At 39.1% G+C, this 26,731-nt stretch overlaps 1 protein-coding gene across 1 annotated transcript in view; it reads right to left on the reverse strand.

Moving 5' to 3' along the window:
* psidin (phagocyte signaling impaired) overlaps positions 1–26,731 on the reverse strand; it is an 87,312-nt gene that overhangs the window by 1,486 nt on the left and 59,095 nt on the right. The window contains exons 12-16 of the mRNA XM_072301299.1: positions 22,268–22,438; positions 19,940–20,037; positions 14,494–14,701; positions 13,123–13,371; positions 992–1,117 (exon numbers count right to left, since the gene is read on the reverse strand). Of these exons, the coding sequence (XP_072157400.1) occupies positions 992–1,117; positions 13,123–13,371; positions 14,494–14,701; positions 19,940–20,037; positions 22,268–22,438 (852 nt within the window). The remainder of the gene's footprint in view (positions 1–991; positions 1,118–13,122; positions 13,372–14,493; positions 14,702–19,939; positions 20,038–22,267; positions 22,439–26,731) is intronic.

Genomic DNA, 26,731 nt, shown 5'->3' on the forward strand with positions numbered 1-26,731 from the left:
ACATTATTCGTGCTGTGTCCTCATTTGCACCTTTCTCCTGATATTATGATTGATATTTGTTGAAAAAAATATACAGGGTGATCAAAAAGTCCCTTCCACCTCCTCCAACTTTTTACCTAACTGAGGCAAAGATTTGCAACTTCGGGGATGTTTTGAGGTCAAAGGAAGCTACTTTTTAGCCCCCTAAAATCTTCAGGGTGCCCCCTTGAGGGGGCAATGGACCCCAAATTTTTTTTTCAAAAAGGAACACCCCTTTGTGATACCTCGTTCGAAAAAACATAAAAAAAAGTAAACTTCTCGCGCAAACCCGAAGTCAATATCTCTAACCGTCTCAAAATGGCGGACGGTTAAAGTTCAAAATAGCCAAAAATTGCCAACTCGGTTTTTTGCAGATGGATTTGCTGAGACTTGGGACTTTGGGGTATTTTGGCATGAGATTGACACATCTAAAAGTACTTTCAAAAAAAAAAAACCAATTTTTGGCCAATTTGAAATTTAACCGGCGGCCATCTTGGAAATTTTGATTTTCTTAAAAATTTAACTTAAAATTCGTTTTTCTCTTGTCAAAATACCCCAGATTCTTTTGCATGTTTTTTCGAAAGAGGTACCACAAAGGAGTTCTTCCCATTTGAAAAAAATAGTTGGGATCCGTTGCCCCCTCAAGGGGGCCCCCTGAACATTTTAGGGGGGGCTGAAAAGCAGCCTCTTTAGACCTAGGAACACCCCCAAGTTGCAAATCTTCACCTCAATTAGGTAAAAAGTTAGAGGGGGTGGAAGGGACTTTTGGATCACCCTGTACAGTAATTACACTAGCTGATATGAATGCACTGGGGAAAATTTTAGTGGAAAATTCGCAATTTGGAGTACACATGTTCTAAATTTTAGATTTGAGGCTTCATAAATAAGAACAAGATTAATTTTTGCTTACGAAAATACAATGCTTTGAATGCTTGTATAGTCATACAAAATCGGGGGAAAAGCATCAACTTACCCGTTGTTCAATACTTGTAGCAGTCTCTTTTTTAGCTTTCTTTTTAGACTGTTTCAGCCCAAATATTTTGTCTGTTTTTGCTAGAGAGCTAAAAATTCCACAGAATACAGCTGATAAACAAAACATCTGGAAAATTTTAAGGAAAATCTTTTATGAAAGTTTGATTCACAGCACAACAAAGAGCGACGCCAAAAACGACCGTTTTTTGGCACAATTTGGGCCAGAAGGGATTTTTCTGAAACCGGGCCCAAACGATACCTTATGATACCCTAAAACTCTGGTAAAAATTTTAGCTTGAGTATACGCACCTTTTTGAGAAATGGGGGGGCAAAGTTGCCAAATCGCCATCATTCTGGACAGCATTTTTACAGCAAAAAGACGGGAAAAATGGACGAAAAAGTTACACTATTGATGGGTTTGGGCTGTAAATGTTCTTATTGAGCCCCCGTGCATGTAACTGTGTTCAGTTTCAAAAATTTTGGACGTACAGTGGTCCGAAATGGGGAGAAATCGTGGACAGATATGGATTCTTTGTCAAACTTTTTAAAAATGGAAGTAAAATTGTTGGTCTATTGCACAGATCATGTGAAACAATGTTCTTTCGGTCTTCAATGCATTCAATTGAGTTCAGTTTATCAAATTTTCATCGCACAATGGTCCAAAATGGGAAATCAGTGGACAAATTAAGATCTTCTGCCTAACTTTTTAAAAATGATATACGACTATTGGTCCCCTGCAGAGATCATGGCGAACAATGTTCTTTTCAATGCATTCAATTGGGTTCAGTTTATCAAATTTTCATCGCACAATGGTCCAAAATGGGAAATCAGTGGAAAAATTAAGATCTTCTGTTGAAATCTAACCTAACCTAACCTAACCTAACCTAACCTAACCTTTCCTAAATCCTTAGAAAGGATTTATTGTAAAGTATTATTCTAACTACAATTATTCTCTGACAACTAACTAGGACAAAAACCACCCAGTTTGCCGGATTTTAAGGATCCAAAAGCTAAGTTCCTCCTGAATTACCGTTTCCAGACCTCATTTGTTCAGTTCAAAACAGTGAACATGGATAGCTTTTATTGGCTACTAACTTATTTTGAATTTCCACCTTTCGAATCTAGTGAAAAACCTCATAGTTTCATGTTATTTTTCAAAAATTTCAACAGAAGATCTTAATTTGTCCACTGATTTCCCATTTTGGACCATTGTGCGATGAAAATTTGATAAACTGAACCCAATTGAATGCATTGAAAAGAACATTGTTCGCCATGATCTCTGCAGGGGACCAATAGTCGTATATCATTTTTAAAAAGTTAGGCAGAAGATCTTAATTTGTCCACTGATTTCCCATTTTGGACCATTGTGCGATGAAAATTTGATAAACTGAACTCAATTGAATGCATTGAAGACCGATAAGAACATTGTTTCACATGATCTCTGCAATAGACCAACAATTTTACTTCCATTTTTAAAAAGTTTGACAAAGAATCCTTATCTGTCCACGATTTCTCCCCATTTCGGACCACTGTACGTCCAAAATTTTTGAAACTGAAAACAGTTACATGAACGGGGGCTCAATAAGAACATTTACAGCCCAAACCCATCAATAGTGTAACTTTTTCGTCCATTTTTCCCGTCTTTTTGCTGTAAAAATGCTGTCCAGAATGATGGCGATTTGGCAACTTTGCCCCCCATTTCTCAAAAAGGTGCGTATACTCAAGCTAAAATTTTTACCAGAGTTTTAGGGTATCATAAGCTATCGTTTGGGCCCGGTTTCAGAAAAATCCCTTCTGGCCCAAATTGTGCCATTCTTGGCGTCGCTCTTTCGGGTTTTGGTTTGTCCTTCGAACCAAACCAATTTCTTTCGATTCCAAGGTACTAAAGAAGCCCGAAAATGACCATATTAACTTCAGGGAAATTAGCTGGTCCTCAGGCCACCATTTTGAAGTTTTTAAAATTGAGAAAACCCACCATTAGATTTTTGCAAATATCTCCTCAACGGTTCATCTCACGAAAAAAACAAAAAAAAAAAGAAAAAACCAGCAGAAAGAGCATAAAATTTCCTACCGAGATCATCCTCCTTTGTTTTTCCTATCTTAATTTTTTGGTTGTGAAATTAACGTTTTCTTCAGAAATTAGCTCAAAAAAGGCGCATTTTTGCTGATTTTAGGAGAAACTTTGCTTCATACCACCAGCCACGATCATCTGAGAAAAAAACTGTTATGCTCATTGAAAAGAGCGTTAAATTTACTTGTATAAAACTTATGTTAATAGTTCCTAAACTTGATTTAATCCTGTGAAACAGCAGTTTATTAGCTCCGCCCTTAAAATGTGATTTTTTTCGACCATTTTCCTTGAAATCACGAAAAAAAGAAAAAAAACTCTAAAAACGTGACCCGAACTGTATAAAAAGGTGGCAAAATAGTGCTGGGTCCACACTATTTGGGGGGGGGGGGGGCTGGAACAAAGCCAAAAAGTTCAAAAATTTACAATCAGAGTCAAAAATTATGAGCTCCAATGAGTATCAGTGCAAAACTGAGGGGGGAGAGTGTTCAGCTCAGGCAGTTTGCATTGGAATATTAAGGTGAGGTAACGTCGAGAGATCTTTAATTTTGGGTCTTTTTATACCTCATCAGTAGATCACACTCGTCATGTGAACCCATCTGAAAATCTCGCAAAATCCAAGACGGCATCACAGCTCAAGTTCGAAGTACAAGTTTTGTATTGCAAGACGGCAAGTTTCGTACTGGTACTGACTCATTGGACCTCAAAATTTTTGACTCTGATTGAAAATTTTTGAACTTTTTGGCTTTTGATCTCACTGACAAGTGTGATCTACTGACGAGGGTGATCTACTGACGGGGTGTATAACAAGACTCAAAATTATAGATCTCTCGCCGTGACTTCTACTTAATATTATAAAGCTAATTGCCTGAGCTGAACGCTCTTCACCTTCAGTTTTGTACTGCTGTACTGGTTATCCATTAAAACTTAAAATTTTTGAATCCAATTGAAAATTTTGGAACTTTTTGGTTTTGTTTTCAAAGTAGTGTGGACCCAGCACTATTTTGCCACCTTCATATACAGTTCTGGTCACGTTTTTAGAGTTTTTTTTTCTTTTTTTCGTGATTCTAGGGAAAATGGTCGAAAAAATCACATTTTAAGGGCGGAGCTAATAAAGTCCTGTTTCACAGGAATAAGTCAAGTTTAGGAACTATTGACGTATGTTTTCTTGAAGTAAATTTTACGCTCTTTTCAATGAGCATAATAGTTTTTTTCTCAGATAATCGTGGCTAGAGGTATGAAGCAAAGTTTCTCCTAAAATCAGCAGAAATGCGCTTTTTTGAGCTAATTTTTGAAGAACACGTTAGTGTCACGACCAAAAAATTAAGTTGGGAAAAACAAAAGAGGATAATTTCGGTAGGAAATTTTATGCTCTTTCCGCTGGTTTTTTTGTTTTTATCGTGAGATGAACCGTTTAGGAGATATTTTAAAAAATCTAAATGTGGGTTTTCTCAATTTTAAAAAATTCAAAATGGCAGCGGCCTGAGGACCAGCTAATTTCCCTGAAGTTAATATGGTCATTTTCGGGCTTCTTTAGCACCTTGGAATCGAAAGAAATTGGTTTGGTTCGAAGGACAGAACCCATGTTGATCGGTGTTATTGTATTGTTTGAGAATGTATCAAAACCATCTTAATATTACACTAAGCCAAATGCAAGAAATTCCTTATTACCTCAATGACTAAGATTCCTCTAAGTTGACTCTCATAGCAAATACATTATAATTGTCAAACAAACCAAACAATGGTAGTGAGAAACAAGGCTAGAACATGTAAAAAATCCTCAGACCGACTGAATAAAAATCTCGACCGATCAGAGAGAGATTTTTCTTGAACAGCATGAAATTTTAAAATTGCTAGCAATGATGTGAAATGCTAGAACTGACTTAATTGTTTTGATGTGAAATGACCCATCACTCAACTGTTTTCTCTACCCATCCTGGTGCATGTAGATGCAGACTGGCTGTCAAAACCCTGGTTCTATAGCAAGTCTTTTTAATTACCACTTAATTCATCTTAAATGTCTTTCAAGGTTCATAATGTAGTTTCCTCTCGAAAATTTCGGAGTTCAAATTTTAGAAATATCATTCCTATCCTAAACTTCAATTCGGTAGATGTATGCCAGGCTACTGTATGATTGTTATTTGATCTATTACCATGAACTTTTAAGATAAAAGTTCCTTGTCTGATGAGAGGAAACATTTTTGGTCCCAAGCGTGAGGGGAATAATTCAATATCAAAATTGTAAAGGGGGGAAAAGTTGCGTCTCGGTATCAAACTAAAGTGTGCCAAAGCATTCTTGAAGATAAAATTTCTTGGGGTGCCGCTTTTGCAATTACAAAGGAAATCGGATACAAGGACCCTCTAGGGACCGGCCTGATTTGGTCGTTAAATCGGATTGTCATTATGACCGATGCACAAATACACTGAGTCTAAGGGAAGTTAATCACGAGTATGACCAAATCCCGCGTCGTTATGACCGATATGTCGTTATAAGCGATGTCGTAATATCCGATATCCACTGCAGAGTTAAAAAAACACATATTTCATGCGGTTTTTTGCAATTTCATCGTTCACTGTTTAAGCATGATAGAAATTGGCTAGGGCCCTCATTTTTAGAGTAACAACTCACTTGTGGTAGTTCTTTAAGGTATGCTAATTATTTTTTGGATCAAAATATTTTTTGGATCAAAATATTTTTTGAGCCCCCCATATGCCCTTAAAAATGCAAAAAACACTATTGCGGCCAGTTACAAATCAGACATGTCAACGATTTTATTGATTTTTTTAAGTGACTTGGCAACCCTGCAGAAAGTCAATTTTCGGTTTTTAGGAACCATTTATACAGTTGATTAGAGAAAAATTTTAGTTTTATGAATGCGGGCGGTTTTCCCCTATTTTCAAGATCACGGTTAGGCCAAATCATTCGATTTGGTCGAAATCACAGCAATTTTTGCCATTTTTTTGTCCGAATTGGCAAGCATGTAAAAAATCGGGCCTTTAATTTTCGGGGACTCTTTATGTAGTAGAATACTGCGATTCAATAATTATTTGGCCAGTGAATGTTTTTATGCCTCTGTGGAGCCCTTACCAAGGTAGAAAAATACGATTTATATTGATTTTTCAGCGATTTGATACAAAAATCCACAAACATATTTAGTTATTAAATTTAAATGATTACATTAATTAATTATTAAATATTATTAATTATAATTATCTGTTTTATTTAATTTTATTACTTATATATGTAATTCATTGAAGGTTTAACTTGTTATTTTACGTGATATAAATTAAATTGAACAATGATAAAGTAAGAAGTCTTTGAATAAATAAACGTTTAATTATCAATAAAAGATCAAATATGTATGAAAAATAATTAAAACATTTACGGTTTTTAAAGTGATGAATGATAGTCAAGTTAGTGTTATCTCTTTCTTGCCTCTGAGGAGGTACAAAAAAAGACCAAAACAAAATACGTTTTGCAGGATCCTATTCCGCCATGAAAAGAGTCTCTGAAAATTGAAGGTCAAAATTTTGCAAGGTTGGCAAGTCACTCAAAAATATTGGCAAAAATCGCTGAAGGGTCGATATGAACCATGTTTTCCTGCCTTGCTTCGGGCTCCAGGGAGGCATAAAAACATTCACTGGCCAAGGTCGATTTCTCCAGACCCCCCACTAGGGTGTCCCAAAAAAAGTTCGACCCTCAAAAAGTTACGTTTTATGGTTATAAAAGTGTTCCATTTGGTTAGAAAACACTTTCGACCAAGTTTCAGATTTTTAGGTAAAGTTCAAGTTCTGCTGCATCGCACATTTGAGAAATTCGCGATCTCGATAATTGAGGTTTTTGGCGATTTGATGATTTTTTTTATTGACAAAGCAGTCACGCTAGAGCTCCAAAAATTTGAGGTAGTAGCCTCCTAACACACTAATTTTGATATAAATTAAACATTTGGGCGTGCGAGACAGGGAAATATGTTTTAGAATTCGGAAACTTGGCTGAAAACGCTTCTCAGGCGCAGTATGGGATACAGATCAGCGAGTTGACTAATTTATTAAAGTTATAAGGAATATAGCTATCGTCGTAAAAATTTAAGGTAGTTGACTTTTAATAGACTACTTTTGATATAAATTACACATTTAAGCGTGGAGACCGCGAAACTTGACCAAAAACGCTGTTTTGGCGCAAACATGCGGTGACGGTGCGATTCCTCCTTGGTGCATGGACTTCACACACTCAGCCCCTTCCAAAACTGATGCATCGGATCCACAGGACGTGGAGCCCCTGCACCAAATTAGAGGGAGGCAGAAAAAAAGTGGTGCGTGGAGCCCACACCCCGTGGATTGGTTGGACGTGTGAATCGGATCCACAGTGCATTCCCTCCACAGGCCCGTTCCCCAAAAAGACCTCATTGCACTTCCGAAGAAAGGTTTTTATCTGCTTCCTCACCTCATGGCAGTTGAAAAGTTTTGAACAAATTTTCTTCCTTAGTTGTGCAGTTTCTTTTGTATTTGGGGCGTCCCATTACGCATGAATGTTCACCTCCAAAACTGCAACATATTTGATCTTAGACGCAACTTCTTGCGCGCTTTAACGTGATATACACACCCGAATCCTTGATTTTACAAGTATTCCATTACGCTAATCAAATTTTGTAGATTCAAGGAAGAAACCTCGCAAGTTTCGCCTATTCGTCCAAAGCTTCCTCGTTAATTTTGAAATTTGTCAACAAGAGGTTGATCTCGCCAGGTGCATTTCTTGGCAGACCGTCGAGTTATGAATAAAATGCTTCACTTATTGAAAATGGAGCTGGTGGTAAAAGGGGTCAAGGTTGACAACATGCCTCTCAAAGTCTTATATTATGATACACATGCAATGCGCGAGGTAAGTAGGCATTTCTGGTTCATGTGTGCAAATGTGAAGCATTATGTAATTATGAGGTGAAATCCGGGGAAGAAAATCAAATTAAGGCGTGCCTAGAACTCAAATCTTCCGGAGTCACAGGTAGCCGGAACCCTCTCATCCTCAGCAGCGTGGCCACACTTTTTCCTGTTTGGATTACTGCCCATTGAGAACCGGCGGAAGGTTGAGGGCGTTGCGGCAACATGGTCACTAGAGATCCGGAATGTTTGCGCGGGATCTTGAAAAATCATCTCTGCCGTTGACGAACCTTTCTGAAGAATATCATTGCTATACTGCTTTTGTTTTGCGAACTACCGTATGCCTAGCTCATTAAAGAGGCATGGTGGTATCTCAATTCCAGTTTACAATTAATGTATCTTAAGAGGAAACGTAGAGAGCTCATAGATTCCGGGCGTGAATTATATAACATAAGTTTTTCGTCCCTTAGGTAGCTCATTTCTCAAATGAGCTTTCCTACTTTTAATTTGGGTGGAAAAATTAGAAACGTAATTAGTAGGTCCGCCCCCTGGCCACTCGGCAGTCAAACCCCCTAAGATTTGTGCCATTGCTATCCTCATAAGAATTTTCGAGGAATTTTGAAGGAATGCAGTCCAGCAAAAATATTGAAAGCACAATCTCAAGGTTATGATAGGGGGATTGAACAGATCAACTTTATTTTCCGACGAGGAACCATTATGGGCTCTCGTCATATCAAAGAGAAGCGGAACAACTAACTCCGCAGTGGTCAGGGTTGCAAACGCTCGAGGACTGATCGCACCTGTACTTACTTACCCTATCGCGATTCGCGAGCGCGCGTAGGCTGTAAGCAGATCACATTTCGCCCAAAAAAATCCAGAGTATGTATCCCGGCCCACCGCGGAGTTAAAATAGTTGCATGTTGGGTTCGAACCCAACTTCGTGTAGTCTCTCAACGTTCTTCGCGTTTTTTGAATTGAAAGAGTGTTCCATTATCTTTGATGTCAAAAAATAAGGCTTCAATTTCATCAAAAGGCTAACCGAAACATTATTACATCATTCACGTGAACCGCACACTGATAGAGGTGTACATGACATAGAGCAAATGCAAATCCCGAATTGCTTTTATTTACCGCCTAGTACAAGGAAACAAGGTAATCAGTTTTATAGCGCAAGGTGACTAAAAAATGATTGGATTCCGTTTGTTTTTTCCGTACAAATGGACGCCATTATCGAAACAGTAAATAAATATTTACCAAACAGCACAATTTATTGGGTCGTAAATTGAGAAATTGGCGTGTTCTTTCATGTATTAGGTTGGGATCAGCATTGCTGCCCTGGACAGCAGAAAAAAAATTGGTTTTGTTTTGGTCTGAATGGCGATGGTCCAATGTAATATTAAGTATTTGTCGAGCGACACAATTTTTCAACAGCATCTTTTTCTTTAAACAAAAGTTTAGCTCCGTAGCTTGAAATTATCTCGTCCCTATAATTTTATAGTGCTGGGCGGCTGAAAAGTGAGCGAACCTAAGTTTTTTTTACATGATGGGACAACAAAATTGAAGGACTAAATATATTGCCACGCGACCCAATTATTTCAAGGGCATCGTCTTGCTTAAACGAAGCAAATAGCTCAGTAGCGTGAAATTATCTCACCTCTCGGTTTTTTTGCGATATTTTGACAATGATTCGGCCCTTTGTTTTAATTTCAGTGGAACAAATTAGCACCAATGAACCACTGCATAGGTACTTGACATAATATTAAAATTTGTTCTGAATGTTGATCAACTTCACGGATTTTTTGCTAATCCTTTCTGCTACACATTTGGGCTCGGCATCGTCAGGAAAAAATTGACACTTTCAAATCCTGAAAATTACTTATTTTTCCCTTAAAAATCGAAATTATCTCAAAGAATGAAAATAATATGTAATGCAACATCTTCCGTGTACGCAAAAGAAAATAGTGTTTTTCGTAAATAGACTAAGTTTATAAAATCTGCTACCATGTGCAAATAACTCTTTTCGGATTTAATTTGACATGGATTTTCTGCAAATTTTACAGAGAGTTCAAAAATGCTTACTTAAATTTAAAATTCTAGACCGGAAAAAAATTCATAGCGCACTAGCGAAACGGTTGCCTGAGAGTTGAAAGGATTCTGGGGTTGTAAATTGCTGACAATAGCCAGCGAGAAACAATGAGCTGCTGGAGCTCTTTCCAGGACTTGTCTATTCACTGGCCGTCAGTGTTGCCGTGTTTCACTTTTACCCTTGAATATACATTGCTTTCCCAAAGATACAAATCAATCATAAACCGTTGCATGAATGGACGAGAGGCGACTAACATGGGCAAAATGGAGTAGGGGGTGATGTGCTGGAAATTCTTTACTTTGAGAAATAGGTACAGACGAAGAAACTATTTGATGAAGAAAGTCCCTCAAAAGGGAGAAAATAGCCAAGTAACATTGAAATACGTTGGAGAGTCGATGTATCGATTCGTTATATTGATTTTTTCCGATTTCACTCGGATTATTAACTCTTAGGTACATGAATCCATAATAGCGAATTTCAATTATTTTACTTTTATAACCCCCCCCCCCCCCCCCCCCCTGGTAGATCCTCTATCGTGAAGGTACAAAACTTTTTTTGAACGGTACATTTCGGTACTAAACTAGTGATATTAAAAGGAGTAAAGAAGCATTCTTAACTCTAGCTTGAGCATTCAGAGCAAAGAAACGGCATGTTTAATACTGGCAGGCAGGGCAGGGGTACCATGCTCAAGGGGACTCCCGCCGGGAGGGGGGGGCCTTAGGGTAAAAAAAAGTGCGGTTTTTTCGATGGTACTATTTTGGTACAAAACTCTTAGTACACATTCTGAGGGTTTTCCAGTACCTAGGTCCGTTTATTCGAAAATATTTCCCCAGGCTCCCCCCCCCCCCACTTTTGACCCCTCGTAGCCTTCTTATCGTGAGGGTACAAAACTTTTTTTGAACGGTACATTTTGGTACAAAACTTTGTCGATAAAAAACAGTAGAATTTGAGAAGTGGGGGGCTTAATTTCTCCAGCCCCCCTCCTGCGTTTTGAGTATACGTACTTTACACGATGGGTACAAAACTTTTTCTTTGTGGTACTTTGACAATTGACAAAACTTTGACAATCTTGGATTTTAATTTTCAGAAGGTGGGAGGTCTGGAGAAATGGACCCCCCCCCCCCCCCCCCGCGGCCAAATAATTATTAAATCCCCGTATTCTACTATAACAAGAGTCCCTGAAAATTGAAGGCCCGATTTTTACATGCTTGCGAAGTCGGACAAAAAAATGGCAAAAATTGCTGTGATTTCGACCAAATTGAACGATTCGGCCTAACTGTGATCTTAAAAATAGCGGGAAAACCGCCTGCATCCAAAAAACTAATATTTTCCCCTAATCAACTATATAAATGGTTCTTAAAAACTGTGGCGGCCAATCACCGCTCACCTCTGGCGACACAGCCCATGCTCGCTCCTGATTGGCCGACGCAGTCTCAACCACGGTTAAATACGTCGTGACCACACCGACCATGGTCATTCCGCGCCCGTCAGTCACACGGGACTCACATCGCACAGCACCCAGCGGACTTCATGCAGCCGGCCGGCTTGCCCCTTTTCAACGGCCCTGTTCAGGGCCACCACACGATGAGCACCTTTCATGGTTATTGGCCATAAAACCAAAACTTGACTTTCTGCAGGGTTGCCTGGCCACCTAAAGAAAATCAATAAAATCGTTGACATATACGTTTCGTAACTGACTGCAATAGCAGCGTTTTTTGTATTTTTAAAGGCATAAGGGGAGCACAAAAAATATTTTGATCCAAAAAGTAATTAGCATACCTTAAAGGATCACTATACAGGGTGATCCAAAAGTCCCTTCCAACCCCTCCAACTTTTTACCTAATTGAGGTAAAGATTTGAAACTTGGGGGATGTACCAAGGTCAAAGGGAGCTACTTTTTGGCCCCCTAAAATTCTCAGGGGGCCCCCCTTGGGGGGCAACGGACCCCAACTCTTAATTTTCAAATGGGAAGACCCCTTTTGTGATAGCTCGTTTGAAAGAGCATAAAAAAATAAAACTTTTCGCGCAAACCCGAAGTCAATATCTCAAACTGTTTCAAAATGGCGGCCGGTTAAAGTTCAAAACGGCCGAAAATTCACACCGGTTATTTGTCGATGGATTTGCGCGAAAATCGGTATGCAGGGGTATTTTTACCCGAGAAAAACGAATTTGACGTTAGATTTTCAAGAAAACCGAAATTTCCAAAATGGCCGCCGGTTAAAGTTTAAAATGGCCGAAAATTGTCGCCTCGGTTTTTTGCAGATGGATTTGCCTAAAACTTGGAATTTGAGAGTATTTTGGCATAAGATTAACACATTAGAACTCAGATTTCTAAAAAAATCAATTTTTGGTCATTTTGAACTTTAACCGGCGGCCATTTTGGAAATTTCGGTTTTTTTGAAAATCTGACGTCAAATTCGTTTTTCTCGTGTCAAAATACCCCTACATACCGATTTTCGCGCAAATCCATCGACAAATAACCGGTGTGAATTTTCGGCCATTTTGAACTTTAACCGGCCGCCATTTTGAAACAGTTTGAGATATTGACTTCGGGTTTGCGCAAAATGTTTTTTCTTCTATGCTCTTTTGAACGAGCTATCACAAAGGGGGTCTTCCCGTTTGAAAATTAAGAGTTGGGATCCGTTGCTCCTCCAAGGGGGGCCACCCTGAAAATTTTAGGGGGGCCAAAAAGTAGCTACCTTTGACCTAGGTATATCCCCCAAGTTTCAAATATTTACCTCAATTAAGTAAAAAGTTAGAGGGGGTGGAAGGGACTTTTGGATCACCCTGTAAGTGAGTTGTTACTCCAAAAATAAGGGCCCTAGCCAATTTCTATCATGCGTAAACAGTGCGATGAAATTGCAAAAAACCAGATGAGTATGTGATTTTTTTACACAAATTGCAAAAGTGGCACCCAAAGAAATTTTTTTCCAAGAATGCTTTGGCACACTTTAGTTTGATACCTAGGCACAACTTTCCTCCCTATGGGATTTTGAAATTCGAAAGTCGGTGTTTTTTGACCCGCTTTGGTGCGGGGGGAGGGGGGGCTTGCCTATTTTGGAGGGAGCGCCGAGCTCCCTGAAGAGTGTAAAAACAACTTTACCTCTATGAGAACAGTTAAATTTTCTCTTTCCTGTAATCTTGAATCTAGGCTGTCTGACAAAATTCTAGCAAAAGTATCTACACTTTGATTTAGGATTGAATTGGCTTCTTCCGCTTGGTCTGCAGCAGCTTCAAAATCAAACTCCCCCAATTTCTGAGTAATAATGAGGAGTTTGCATATGTATGGAAAATAATATGGTGATTCAACATACAAAAATAACCGAGGTTTGGAGACACCGCTCAGTACATTCTGAAACAATTAAAAAAAAAATAAATGGGAAAAATGGTGAAAAAAGAAAGGCATTCTCTCTAAGGAATAGAGAACCTCTGACTCACAGTAATTATTTTTCAATGAAGCATGTGTATGTGTCAGGGATTTGCAATTTATAAAATTTATCAACATTTTTGCCACAAATCTTCTCTGAAGTGAACTCCCAAGCTTAAAGAAGAGCTCTTAAAGGTTGAGACCGCAATGGCAGGGATCTTCAACGTTATGCTGAGAGTCGACCTCTGACTCTCTTCAACTGTCAGTCTTCAGCAAGTACATTCGCATAGCTGCCACTTTATTGGCGGCTAATGTATTTGCTCCCTACTTGTGCATCAGAGTTGGATTTAGGATTTTACCGCCTAGTGCCAAAAAAATTTCGCCGCTCCCCCCTTCCCCCACCATGTGTTCAGAACAATATCTTAGAAATACACCAAAAAAAATATGAGTTTTGGAAACACGACAAAATCCTAATTCCTTTTAGCTACGATGCAAGAAAGAATCTTGGATTTGTGCAAAAAAGTGTGGCAAACAAATGTTTTAATGAGAAAAAATGATTCCCCATGAAATTAGGATCAACAACATGAAACAATACTTCCTCTCTATCCTAGGGGAGCGAGAAAGTAAAAAGCTAAAATGAAATGTAAAATGATGAACGATGAATGAAACAAGGAGAAGAACAGACTGAAATAAGCTAATTTTTTTTAAAAATTTACAAATCAATTTAGATGAGAAGAGAGAGAAAATTTGATGTGTACTTTGAAAATCAAAGCCTTTTTTTCCTCTACTTTGAGAAAAAAAAGTAGTTGGCTGCATGACCCATAGTTTTGACCTAAATATCGAGTTATGAAACAAAAATATGGCAATTTTACTTGACTATCATGAGAATAATTATGAGACCATAAAGAAAATATGGCAATATGATAAAACTTTATATGATTTTGTGACCTGTAGAAACCCTCAAAAGTGATGAACGAAAACTGTCCTTCAAACTGAGATAAAAGCCATTGATTGCATAGAAAAAATGGTGAGTTACTTTATAAATTCCCTTCATATAATATGGAAAAAAATCATTTAGAGTAGAGTCATAAAAATGCACACACACACCTTAGGTAGCTGTGATGATTTTGTTTCTTTTAGCTCATTGATCAGAGTTTCAAGGGATTTTTTAGCAATATTTAGGGTTTCCATAGCGGTCATACTTCGTTTGCTCACTTCTACAGCAGCTATAATGCTACGCAATGTGAAAATTCTTATTTTTAGAAAAGATACATCGAGCTCAAAACTTTTCCGTAGAAGTTCTGGGGTAGAACGTCTGAAAAACAAGATAAGAAAAGGAGAATTATCAAGTCAACAGATGAAAATTAATCTTTTTCATCTCATTAGGGTTTATTATTATCTGAAGTTTCAACTGGCAGTTCCGTGTTCATTGACCAAAGTGTGAGCATTTACTTCTGTTGTTTTGTCCACACAAGTGCAGTTTGGACAAATTTGTTCCATGAACTGGGGGTTCCAGAGACAAGTTACGGGTAAGTTACAACAACTTCCTATGACAAGTTTGAAAGTTCCTTGAGTCGCGCTTGTGTAGGCAAGGCCTAAACAATTAGTTGATGAGCCTCGTAATTGATTGAATAATCCAGTGGTAGTTGATGGTCAAAGAGGCAAAGAAAATGGTAAATGTAGCCATCATGCGTTACGATTCAGAAAACTAAAAATTTTAATACAGAGGGAAAAAGCTAATTTGAGCACGATTTTCCTTCAAAGAGAAACGCTGTTTGGTGCAACAATAGTTACCATCATCCAGGAAGGCAACCCCAGATTCGTTTTAGGTCTAATTGGACCCATCATCAGTGCAACGCAGCCTCCTGAATTTTCTGCTACCAAGCTCGGAGCGGTTATGAAAATCAGCCGGATGTTTGGTTGTAAAAAATTTAGGAGGCTGCGCTCAACTGATGAAGGATCCAATTGGACCCAAAACTTGTCTCCAGTTGCCTTCCAGAATGGTCTGAACTGGTGTTGCACCAAACAGTGTATCTCTATGGGGGAAAATTGTGCTCAAATGAGCTTTTTTCCTCTGTACTTAGATTTTAAGTTTTCTGAATTGTAATGCTTGTTGGCTAAATTTCTAACTTTTTGTCTAAACGACTCGTGCGTTTACTGTAATCAGTTTGTAAAAGCAAAGGGGTGTACATTTTTCTACTGAATTGCTGAATTAGGATTGCCTTATTATTTGGCTTTTGAAATGCTGTCTTTCACTGATTAAAGTAGTGAGGGAGTTACCATCCTCCATATTTGAATTAATTTTAACCAAGCACTCAAGCCTATGGACTGAAAACCACTTTTCAATTTTTTTTATTACAATACAATTTGTTTTCATCAGTATGATAAGGCATGATTAAAAATTGATGTTCGATGACAGCAGGGCTCTCATATTGTCACTCCTCTGACCTAAGGGCGTGTCTCGATTTTTGGACATTTTGAGTCATGCATGCATCCATATGTATATTGAACTGCTCTATCGATCTATCTCACTCCCAGGTCCGAATTCCCAACAGTTAATGACTTATTCTCATAAAACTGAAGGGTGTATCTCCTCATTGCCGAAAAAGCAATGCGACATAAGGGTGTATCTCTGCCTCCACACCGGAGGATGCACCCCTATGTCGAGCCGGTTCTCAGTGGTGAGTATCCCATACACCCTTCTTGCAGCATGTCCGGTGACGAGTTTTCAATTATATCTTAGAGAAACTTTTTGATATTAATATGGCCTAAATTTTTTATAAAAACTATTAATATGGTCAACATGGTCTACATATAAAAACTATCAAATCATGCGTCTAGAGCATTAGCTTGCAATGCTGATTCTCACTATTCGTTGCTGGAATGTTCAAATTGAATTTGTAGTATGTGCCGTCTACAGACGAACGTTTGTTCCAGTGTGATTCTTGCTCATCAAACATAATAATATTTCCGCAAATTAATGCAAGTGGTGGTCCTGTATACTACTTTTCATCTTTGCCTCAGTGCGGACTGGTTTTCTCAGGCTGCCTTTCGTGTGCTCGCTGCATCCTTACAACAGTCCCATCGGTAAGGCGGGGTCAAGGAAATAACCCTCGGACACCCCAGCCACTGTAGCTTTCAGAAAGTGGTTTTGTACCTAATTACACCCATTCACGCACAAGTGGAGGGAACATGTGGCAAGCAAGCCTACACTGACTTGAAATAAGATTTCCTCGGAACAGCTCAATGCAGGGGAGGAGAGTCGGTAACTAAGTCTTCGACCGCCATGGGGAAAGAGAAAGTAGGGAATATGAGTCCAACACTGTATTTGGGGTTTTGCTTTCAAATTTTTGACACCCTGTTCGTTCAGCTGAAAAATACTAAAAACATTGTGATCTACGAGGACAAACTAGAGGCTGGTCCTTAGTTGGCAAATTCTCATCTCTTGCTGGTCGAGCTCTCACCACCTCTTTTCACTCTTTTATTTCGCCAATTCGTGGTAATTGAGTAACCTTGCAAACTCAAGCAAGTTTCTGAGGGAAGATGAGAGGAGGGATATACACACCCAAAACTCGATCCCTTTGAGTCAGTCTTCAGCCGAGCTAGCTATGGTCACGAGACTCTGAAACGGCACGGCCTCCGGATTACGATTACAGATGAGGAATTTGTGACATATTTAGCGCTTAACATGGATGTATTAGTAGAATGAATAGACGGGACTATAAATATTGTAAGTGCGGCGGATTAGAGGCGGTATTTCTAGCAGAAACAGCTTAAAATCTGGATTCCTCCCTTGTATACACAAAACTTGGGTCCTAAGCGTGTACTTTCTTCATATTTGATTTTATGTTGCATTTTTCATCAGTATTTCCAAGTGCATGTTAGTCAAAACTCTATTAAAAGTTCATTGGCAAAGGGTTTTTCAATGCGGAAACGAGTTGAAACTAATATCAGCTGTAAACTGTGAGCTCTGCGTCATGGAAGGTGGTGTCGTGTGAGTGATGTTTATCGGTTTTGAGTGGAAACAATGGTGTGTATATTATTTGTAGGGGCAAGTAGAGTGGTAGGGAGATTTGGGGGTGGTTGTGGGGGGATTGGATGATGTTGGAATTGATGGGGTTATTTTAAGTGTTTTGTAAGTGATTTGGGTGGGAACAAATTGCGTGATAGACTTTTCCTACAAGAATACCATCATCGGGTTGGCCTGAATAACACAAAACATACAAAATGTTTTCCACGGCTCCACCGCGGATCACCCCTTAAAATTCCTAAAATTCAAAAAGGCGGCCGTGTTTAGATTATCAAGCATCAAGGTAATTTAAAATGTGCATCTCGTGTGGTATGAGGTGTCGTTTCCTATGTCTTTTTAGTCGTAAATTTCAAATATAGTGTTAAAAAAAAGCCCCTGGTCAAACGGGGTGCATCAAATCCAGGACGGCGGCCTACTTTGAACGGCAGGAGAGTATGTTTGTCCCATATGCCCTCACATTCCCCCCTGATAGTTCGTCCTAGTACCACTTCTTCGCGTAATAAGTCAAGTGAGGTATTAGTTCCTTAAAGAATATCGACTGCGAAATTCCCAAACCAGGTATCTCGTTTGCAATATTTGAAAATTCCAAGAATTTTGCAACATCGCAAACCGATACATGCTTTGGTGTATCTGGTTGCCGTGCGCGGAAACGGGTTTGACGTAAGTTCGTATCTGGTTGCCATGCGCGGAAACGGGTTTGATGTGAGTTCGTATGTTGGCATATTTCAATGAACTCATCTTAAAGCTCTTTTAAAGTCAATGACTAGAAGAAAAATTGATATAATATGAGTCCTGACCTTTTTTCCTATAAGCTGATAAGAAAATGAGTTCTGTAGGTTGAATACCTGAGGAATAGGATGCAAAAGAAAGTACCATAAGTCCTATTTTCGCTCTCCTGAAAAGAAACAAAAAACGAGATACGCCCTAACATCAGAGGAGCAATGATATGTTAAAATTGCTCTCTTGGTCCAATTTGAAAAAAAAATAAAGTTTAAATTAAAGCTAAGAGTGTGCTGAATCCAGCGATATATTTAGAATTTATCTGGCATTAAAAGTTTGCAAAAAAAATTGATAGGAAATCTTCCTGTCTGGATACTCCTCGTAATTTCATTTGAGTGAGGATAATGTTTAAGATTCATTGCTACATTTTGTCAATTTTAGGAAACAATATTCTTAAGCAGCTGGCTCATTGCTGAAAAATCCACCAAGTGTTCTATGTTCCACATTCTTGTGCAGGCAGTTAGGCAGTCGTTACCTACTTGGTTCTACATTATGGCACAGAGAGATGGAACGAACAGCGGGAACCACTATGAATACAAGATCTGTCTGGAAAGTATCCAACCTTGTTGATTATCTCGCCATCAACGGTTGTTAAGAGGTTGGGGCTTGGGATTATCTTTACAGGGACTCTCCTGAGTGCAGGTGTAAAGCCCGATTATCACGCGTTGAATCAGTCGTTGGTAATTTGCTGATTAGTGCGTACTATTCTGCTGTGATCGTCGGATTTCCTTTTCCCTAAAAAGGAAGTTAAAGAGAGTGGGGTGGGAAGAGTTAGTGAAGAAGATCATCACAAGGAACGCATCTTGGATCTACGGTTACGACCCTGAGATAAAAAACCGATTGTCAGTTTGGATCGCACCTAGAAGACCTTGCCTGTAGAAAGCTTGAAAGAGTCGCAGCAATGTGAAGACAATGTTGACTGTCTTTTTCGATCATGACGGTGTCGTCCATCATGAATACGCTCCCCAATGCTCTACTATCAATAAAGAGAGCTATTGAGAAACTTTACATAGCTTGAGAGGCCTTGGGGAGCGTATTCATGATGCACGACACCTTTATAATAGAAGAAAAAAGTCAACATTTTCTTCACATTGCTGCGACTCTTCCGAGCTTTCAGCGGGCCAGGTCTTCCAGTTATGATGCAAACTGACGATTGCTTTTTTTTGTCTCAGGGTTGTACCCATAGACCCAAGACGCGTCTCCTGTGATGATCTCCTTCACAAACTTTTCCCACCCCACACTCCTTAACTTCATCTTTTTTAGGAAAAACGAAATCCGACGATCAAAGCAGAATAGCGCGCATTAATCAGCAAATTACCAACGACTGATTCAACGTGTGATAATCGGGCTTTACACCTGCACTTATGAGAGTTCCTGCGAAGATAATTCTAAGCCTTGACCTCTTCTCAACCGTTGACGGCGAGATAATCAACATGGTCCAATACTTTCCGGACAGACCTTGTATGATTCAAAGGGTCTGAGTGAGTAACATAAAACGCAGTTGCAGACATCATTAATTTGATCCCTCAGTCTCTGCTTTTATGATACAGTTCCTTCTATCCCAATCGTAGAAATGAGCTATTGGATGAATAGGTTGTTTCCTAAAAACCGATGATTATAAATGGTTTGGTATACAAGTCATCGACTTCTTTGTGGAAAGAGTCGTAAAACTGCCAGGAAAGGGTACATTTACCTTATTGAACATTATACAAAAACAAAGAAATTGTAGAGAGAGGGATGTACCGATTTGATGGATTACAGATGTTGAATACGTTGTCATTTCTGTTATCTTCCAAATTTTTCAATGTATCACAGTCTAGGATCAGACAGTCAGATGGAGCCTAAGACAAATAAAATTATAAAATGATGTGAGATATACTGAGGTCAATAATTCTTAAGCAGGAAGACAATAACAAATGAATGTAAAATAATTTCTGTTTCTTTTGACTTGTTTTAAATTTTATTGGGTATTTCGTTTGAAGTAAGCACGTTTTAAAACCATAATAACAGTTAAAAAAAGTTTGAGATTAGACGAGGCATTGCACACTCATTTGACACTGGGATAGAAAGCCTGCACTATATTTTTACCAGCTGTACTTGGAGATTCACATGTGTAATTCATGGCCTACTGAATTTTGTATGATTTGGGGTAAAATACTTACAGTGCTGTTCAGTATTGAAAGATTAATTAAATCATTGAATTGGAAAGAAAAAAAGGGGTTCGCATTTTTTCAACAGTGACAGATTCTTGTTATGACCTCTCAAAGTTAAGTGAAATGAATATGGAGGACAAAATGGCAACCCTTAATTGATAACACTGGTCTGACGGCTTCCATGTACGGAGGCTAAAAGTGGGAATTTTCACCCAGTTTCATTTAGCTATACAAAACCAGTAGCCTGTGGCAGAATGAAAAGTTCATGTTTGAGGCGGCGGTGGCAAAAAATAAAAAAAAATAAATTAAAAAAAAATCAATATGTTGGAGTAAAATATTAGTAGGAGGAAAAAAATTAAAAAAAAAAAAATAACGCCAGAAGATACGAAAGAATGATGAACTAAAATGAATTTTATGAATAGAGCTTTAGCACTCACGGAAATGCTCGCAACTAGCATGAATTAATGACCATGATAGGGTACTATTTTTTAAGAATGCAATTCGAAAATCCTGCGACGCGACGTCCGTACCCTACCGGCTCCCGAACCTGGATGAGAGCGAGAGGGGAACAAGCAGAGCGAGCTGCCCGTCTCACGTTACCTGTGATTTGCATTCGGTGAAGAGAGAGAACCTACGTGCAATGATGAAGGGGTAGACGAAAGAGGAGAGACGCCGGCGCGGGGTGCAGAGCGTGGCAGGAGCATTGGGTTCAGAGACGAGGGCGGACCGCGCTCGCGGAGTGAACATAGTGGAGAGAAAATGGAGCTAAGAAAGAACGAAAAAGGAGAGCCGCTCATCAGTCGAGCTTTTTCCTATACCAGTGGTTCGCAGGTGCTAGGGAACCGCCGAATTTCTTCTATGCCAGTTCGTCCTCTGCCTCCCCCTGAGCCTGCGAGCAGCGCACGGGCCGCATCTCCCAGTTTTCCGGTCTCAGTCTCCCTTTTTCCTGCAGGTGCGTGTTGTGCTTTCAATTTTGAGGAAACTAAACTATCACTAAATAAAATAAATTGCGGGAAAACGATCAGTAAAAAAAAAAAGCAACGTCAATTTATTGGCACAATTTTCACAGGAGAGGATTAAAATTGTGTTCTTGCAGCTTCATTTTTTAAAAATTTTGGTGGTAAATCCCCCCTCTTTTGTTGACACTCCTACCAAACACCTATCGCCACACCACTGATCATCAGTGCAGTGCAGTCTCCTGACTTTCTGCTTCCACAGCTCAGAGATGTCATTATAACGGCCTTCGTTAATCTCCCTTAGGCTGGGGGGGGGGGGGGGTTAATGTTCATTCTAGTAACCTAGAATTTAGTATTAATTCAGTTCATACGCTTTACAAAAGCGGCGATTGACAGCAAGTCTCAAGTTCGGCATTTTTTCAAACTGGCTGCTGCTAATCTACTGAATCTTCTTCTTCTTTTTTTTTAATATTGCTGCAGAAAAAAGAGGACTGAGGGGTGGTAACGACTGAATTAACATGACATTCGATCAGCACAAGTGACTTTTGAGAATGGAGTAAAATAAAGATTTGACGATTGTACCTACGAAAAACTCTTAACCCATAAAACCCCGCAAATTTAGAGGTTTATCAGAGAGGGAGATTAAAGGGGGGGGGGTTAAAGCTGAACAAGTTTCATTAAACTAGATGCTATGAAGAATATTTTGGGGAGTCTTCTGTTCCTCTGGCATCAGCAATTTTCTTATGGGAGGAGTCTATCTGAGTAAGAGGCAAAAATGGTTAAAAGAGGAGGTAGCAACCCCTGCAATTTATTCAATTTTAATGAAATTCAAGGTTCAGGGTTTTTTACATGCTAGAATTATGCAACGTAACCAGAATTTAATTCCATTTACTCTGGGTGGTTTGAAAGCCACTTTATGCAAGGGACACCCTCCTGTCCAACCCTCAGTAGAACACGCTTACCTTTTTCAAGGCTGCTTGATGATTCGCAGAAGTCAGAAGTTCTAGAAGAAACAGCTCAACTTTCACAAAATAATGTAGTAAAGAATTGTTCAGCTTATCCCTAAACTCCAGGAATTCTCCAATTTTTAAGAATGAGCCAAATTTATAGGAAATGATCATGAAATCTGAATTCTGAAACAATTGAAAAGCAACAGATTTGTTAACACAGAAAGCAGCCTGACACATTGATTTGGCATTCTTGATGGACCACTTTACATACAATACAGTGAAAGGACCTTATGATCAGACCATCATAGGATCATCAAGTTCTTTGTGGGTTAATTGCAGGTCTTTCTGTGCGGCCAAAAATAATGATAAAGGGTATCCCGGGATAAGGATGTCAAAATGCCCTTGTGAACGGATTTTTATTTTAACCATTTTAAGTCATCAAGGGTGTCCTAAAACTTAGGTTTTGGGGAATTTTAGCCCCCCAACCCCCTCCGCCCCCCCTCAGACCCCCAAAAACCGCTTTTTGGGGCTATTTTTGACTATGCTAACGTCTTTTCCTCATAACTTTCGTAATTTTCGGTAGAATTGAACCAAAATTTGTCAGAATCTACATCAATTAGCTTAGTTTTTGTAGAAAAAAATTCATTATCATTGGATAATATTTTAGCTTCTAAAAGACTTCGTAAAATTTTAAAAAAAATCATTTTTTTCCTTTTTTCGCGCTAGGTGACGTCTGGAAACGAGGACACAAACAAAAATTGCCTCTAGTCTTACGTTATACATCCAATAAGATACAGAAAAAATTTCGTGTTGATCGGAGTGGTGCGCCATACTTAAAAACGCAATTTTCTCACCTCAAAACGGCCAAAATGCCACCATAGCCTCCTTTGATGACTAGGCGTGGAGAAATATGTAGAGAGAAACATCCGGTTTTATCGTCTCACCTCTTAAGTGATCCACTTAAGTACCTTGAGCCAAAATTTCGAGTTGATCAGAGTGGTGCGCAACACCCAAGCACGCAATTTTCTAACCTCAAAACGGTCTAATTGCCCATTTCGGCACCCATTATCACTCAGTGTCAAAAAATGAGAAGAGGGACATCCGGTTTTATCATCTCACCTCTTAAGAGATCCACTTAAGTACGTCGAGCCAAAATTTCGAGTTGATCAGAGTGGTGCGCAACACCCAAGCACGCAATTTTCTGACCTCAAAACGGCCAAATTGCCCATTTCGGCTGATTTCGGCACCCATTATCACTCCGTGTCAAAAAATAAGAAGAGGGACATCCGATATTATTGTCCTACCTTATAAATTAGACACTTAAGTACATTTAGCCGAATTTTCGTGTCGATCAGAGTGGTGCGCAACACCGGAACACGCCGTTTTCTTGTTAATTTAGTTACTAGAATTTGCCAGTACTCAGTGCACTACTACGTAGGTACCTATTATTGAAGTTTGGAGGAGGGAACGCTTCTACGTGTGGGATGAGCGAGCCTCCCTACTGTCATATAATTCCTGGGAGTTTCCCCAAAACCTAAGTTTTAGGACACCCTTGATGACTTAAAATGGTTAAAATAAAAATCCGTTCACAAGGGCATTTTGACATGCTTATCCCGGGATACCCTTTACTGCCAACCCCATTGAGCATGGCAGAGGGTAAAAGGTATAACATTTACTCAAACCGGCATACCTTTTCAACACTTGAACCGATTGAAGTGAAATGTTTACATAATCATGAGGGGTAAAAATACCTTTTATTTCATGCATCACATGTTTATTTTACTCTCATTTTCAACTGAAGTATGAAATTTTTTTTAATTTTTTAGGAAACTCACAATTTTGGTTTTTGGACCCTACTCTTTTGAGATTGCATACAGCTATTTGAATTAAGGTCGCAATGAAAGTAGACTTTCAGATCTTTGAAAGCTAACTCAGGAACATCCTGAGAAAATTATTTGTTCTTGAGTCATAGACATCCAAAGTTAACATACTGAAGGTTGAAGAAATTTTTCGATGGTTTTATTTACTCGGATGCAATATAGTTCTATCACAGACGGAACTCTAAACCAGTGCTTCAACATTTTCTAACAATCACCTTGAGCTTGCTTGGTAGTCCAGTCAATTAGCTCTATTAAAAGGTGATCTGGGAATTTCAATACATAGAGGGTTTCTTTGCAGAATCATTTTGCAATAGGCTACTAGAACAACAAATCAAAAGTTTACCAAAATCAGCTATCCGCTAAGGCTGCCATCATGAAATAGGGGGGGGGGGGGGGGCAATACACGCCTCTCTCTGGCGCTTGCTTCTTTTTTCGAGGGGGTAAGTGCAAGGATCCCATGTACTGTGGAGCGATTGCATCATTACCCTAGAAACACTATTCATTCACTGAATCGTGACTTCCGGTTTATGAGATATTGCAATGATTTCCTGCAGCTAGGAAAGTCTCATTTTGCTTAAAATCGCGCTTTTTTCACAAACTCTGCTATTACCATGAAACGGAGAGTTTGAGGGAAAAAAATTGTTCCAACAGTAATGAATAGCATAAACTTTCCATTAGAATAATACCTATTATTTTATCAAGGGGTCCGCCCCTGGTCACTGCACGCTTCGATCCAATGGCGGCGGCTGCAATGAGTTTCCGCTTGGCCGCGTTATGAATTACTGCGGGTCAAGATGGAACAGCATAATTTTTCCTGACAGATTTACCGGGACAATGAGCTATATGATCTATTTATGCATATACCCATTCCATCTCAACAATGTCACTCCCCCCCCCCCCATATAGCGCGTGTTGTACTTAGTAGGTAATAATGACCGACAGCCACGATTGAAGATAAGGTAATTTTTTTCTTTATCATTCAATTCAATTCTGATACAGAACAAATTTCCTTTTTCCTGAAATATTACAAGGAAAAGAATTAATGAAAAAACAATACAGAGAGGGGAAGACAAGCAATCGATTGTGTATTACCTAAAGTAATAGTACAATTCTACAAGGGGTATTCGTAAGTAAGTTAATATTTGTCATATCTTCTGAACTAATAAAGATAATTTAAATCTGTAAAAATTTTGTGAATTGTCATACTCTCAGCTTTTTGATTTCATCAGCGTAAAACTGGTGATTCTGTTTTTGCAACCACATTTGTACAGCTTCTTTCACCTCATCGTCGTCCACGGAACTTTTTTTCGCCAAAACCCTTCTCTAGCTCAGGTAACAAGTGATTAATTACTTGGGGTGAGATCTTGAGAATAAGGAGGATGTGGAAAAGGTCTCATTTTAAGGAGGTCAACAACTGATTGGTCACATGAGCTGTATGGGGCCTAGCGTTGTCATGAAGCAGCGTCACTTGACGAGACAAAAGGCCAAGGTATTTTCTTTTGAATGCTGATTTGAGCCTTTTCATGACATCACAGTTACTGTTTGCATCAATATTTGAGATTCTTTCAAAGAAATAAATGATAACTCTCATCGAGCACCCCTAAAGATGCGCGTAAATTTTGGACACACGGTGGTGAGAGAGGGGTGTGGGAAAACTGATGTCACTCGGCACTCAGAAGATCAAATTTAAAAAACTGAGGCTTCTTAAAAAGCTGAGAGTATGACAATTCACAAACTTTTTGCAGATTTAAATTATCTTTATTACTTTAGAAGATATGACAAATATTAACTTACTTTACGAATACCCTTCATAAATTGCCCTCAGCTTCCGCCTCAATCAATGTTTTTATTTAATCACTAGTATTACTTGTCGTCTCATAACTCACGATATTAGAGTAAAAGGATCACACAAGCCTAATTTTGAAACACCATTCAAAATTAGTTTCTTTGCGATGTACATATGAAAAGAGACCTAGTTGAACTTGAATATTTTTGTCTGCACTCTGCTTGAACCATTATAGACCGTGGGCCAGCAGGGGGTAAATTCCCCCCCCCCCCCCCCGTGGGAATTTTGAAGATGGTGATTTTCTTGAAGCTCTCAACTAGTAGAATAAGATTTTCCTTGTTTACGCGAATTTTATCGTGGTGGGGGCGAGTAGGCCCCCCCCTAAACCCCCCAAAATTGCTCAGAATTCCGACTTTTCCGCGAATTTTCCCACTTTTACCTGAAAAGGCTTGATTTTAGGGCAAAACTCCACATAACCATTCTTAAAGTTCGTGAAATTCTGGTCTAGAAAAGTCTTAAGTGACTTTGACCAGGACCCGCGGTCCCCTAAAATGGGGGGGGGGGGCTTAAAATGTCAAAATATCTCAATTTTCCGCGAAAATGACCGTTTCGCCGCGATTTCTCGCCAATAACGCGAAGAAGGTTGGTACTATCGTAAAATCGTTTACCCCTATAATAACAGAGCATTAATTTTTCATTCTAAGGGCGGCCTAACCCCTCGTGGGGGGGAGGGGGGCCCCCCAGCAGTACCCACCCTATAAAAACCGTCAAGATTGGCCGCTTCCTTGAAGTAGCGTTATGCGCAAAAAT

The sequence above is a fragment of the Bemisia tabaci genome, chromosome 1 (genome assembly GCF_918797505.1).
Source record: "Bemisia tabaci chromosome 1, PGI_BMITA_v3".
NCBI lineage: Eukaryota > Metazoa > Arthropoda > Insecta > Hemiptera > Aleyrodidae > Bemisia > Bemisia tabaci.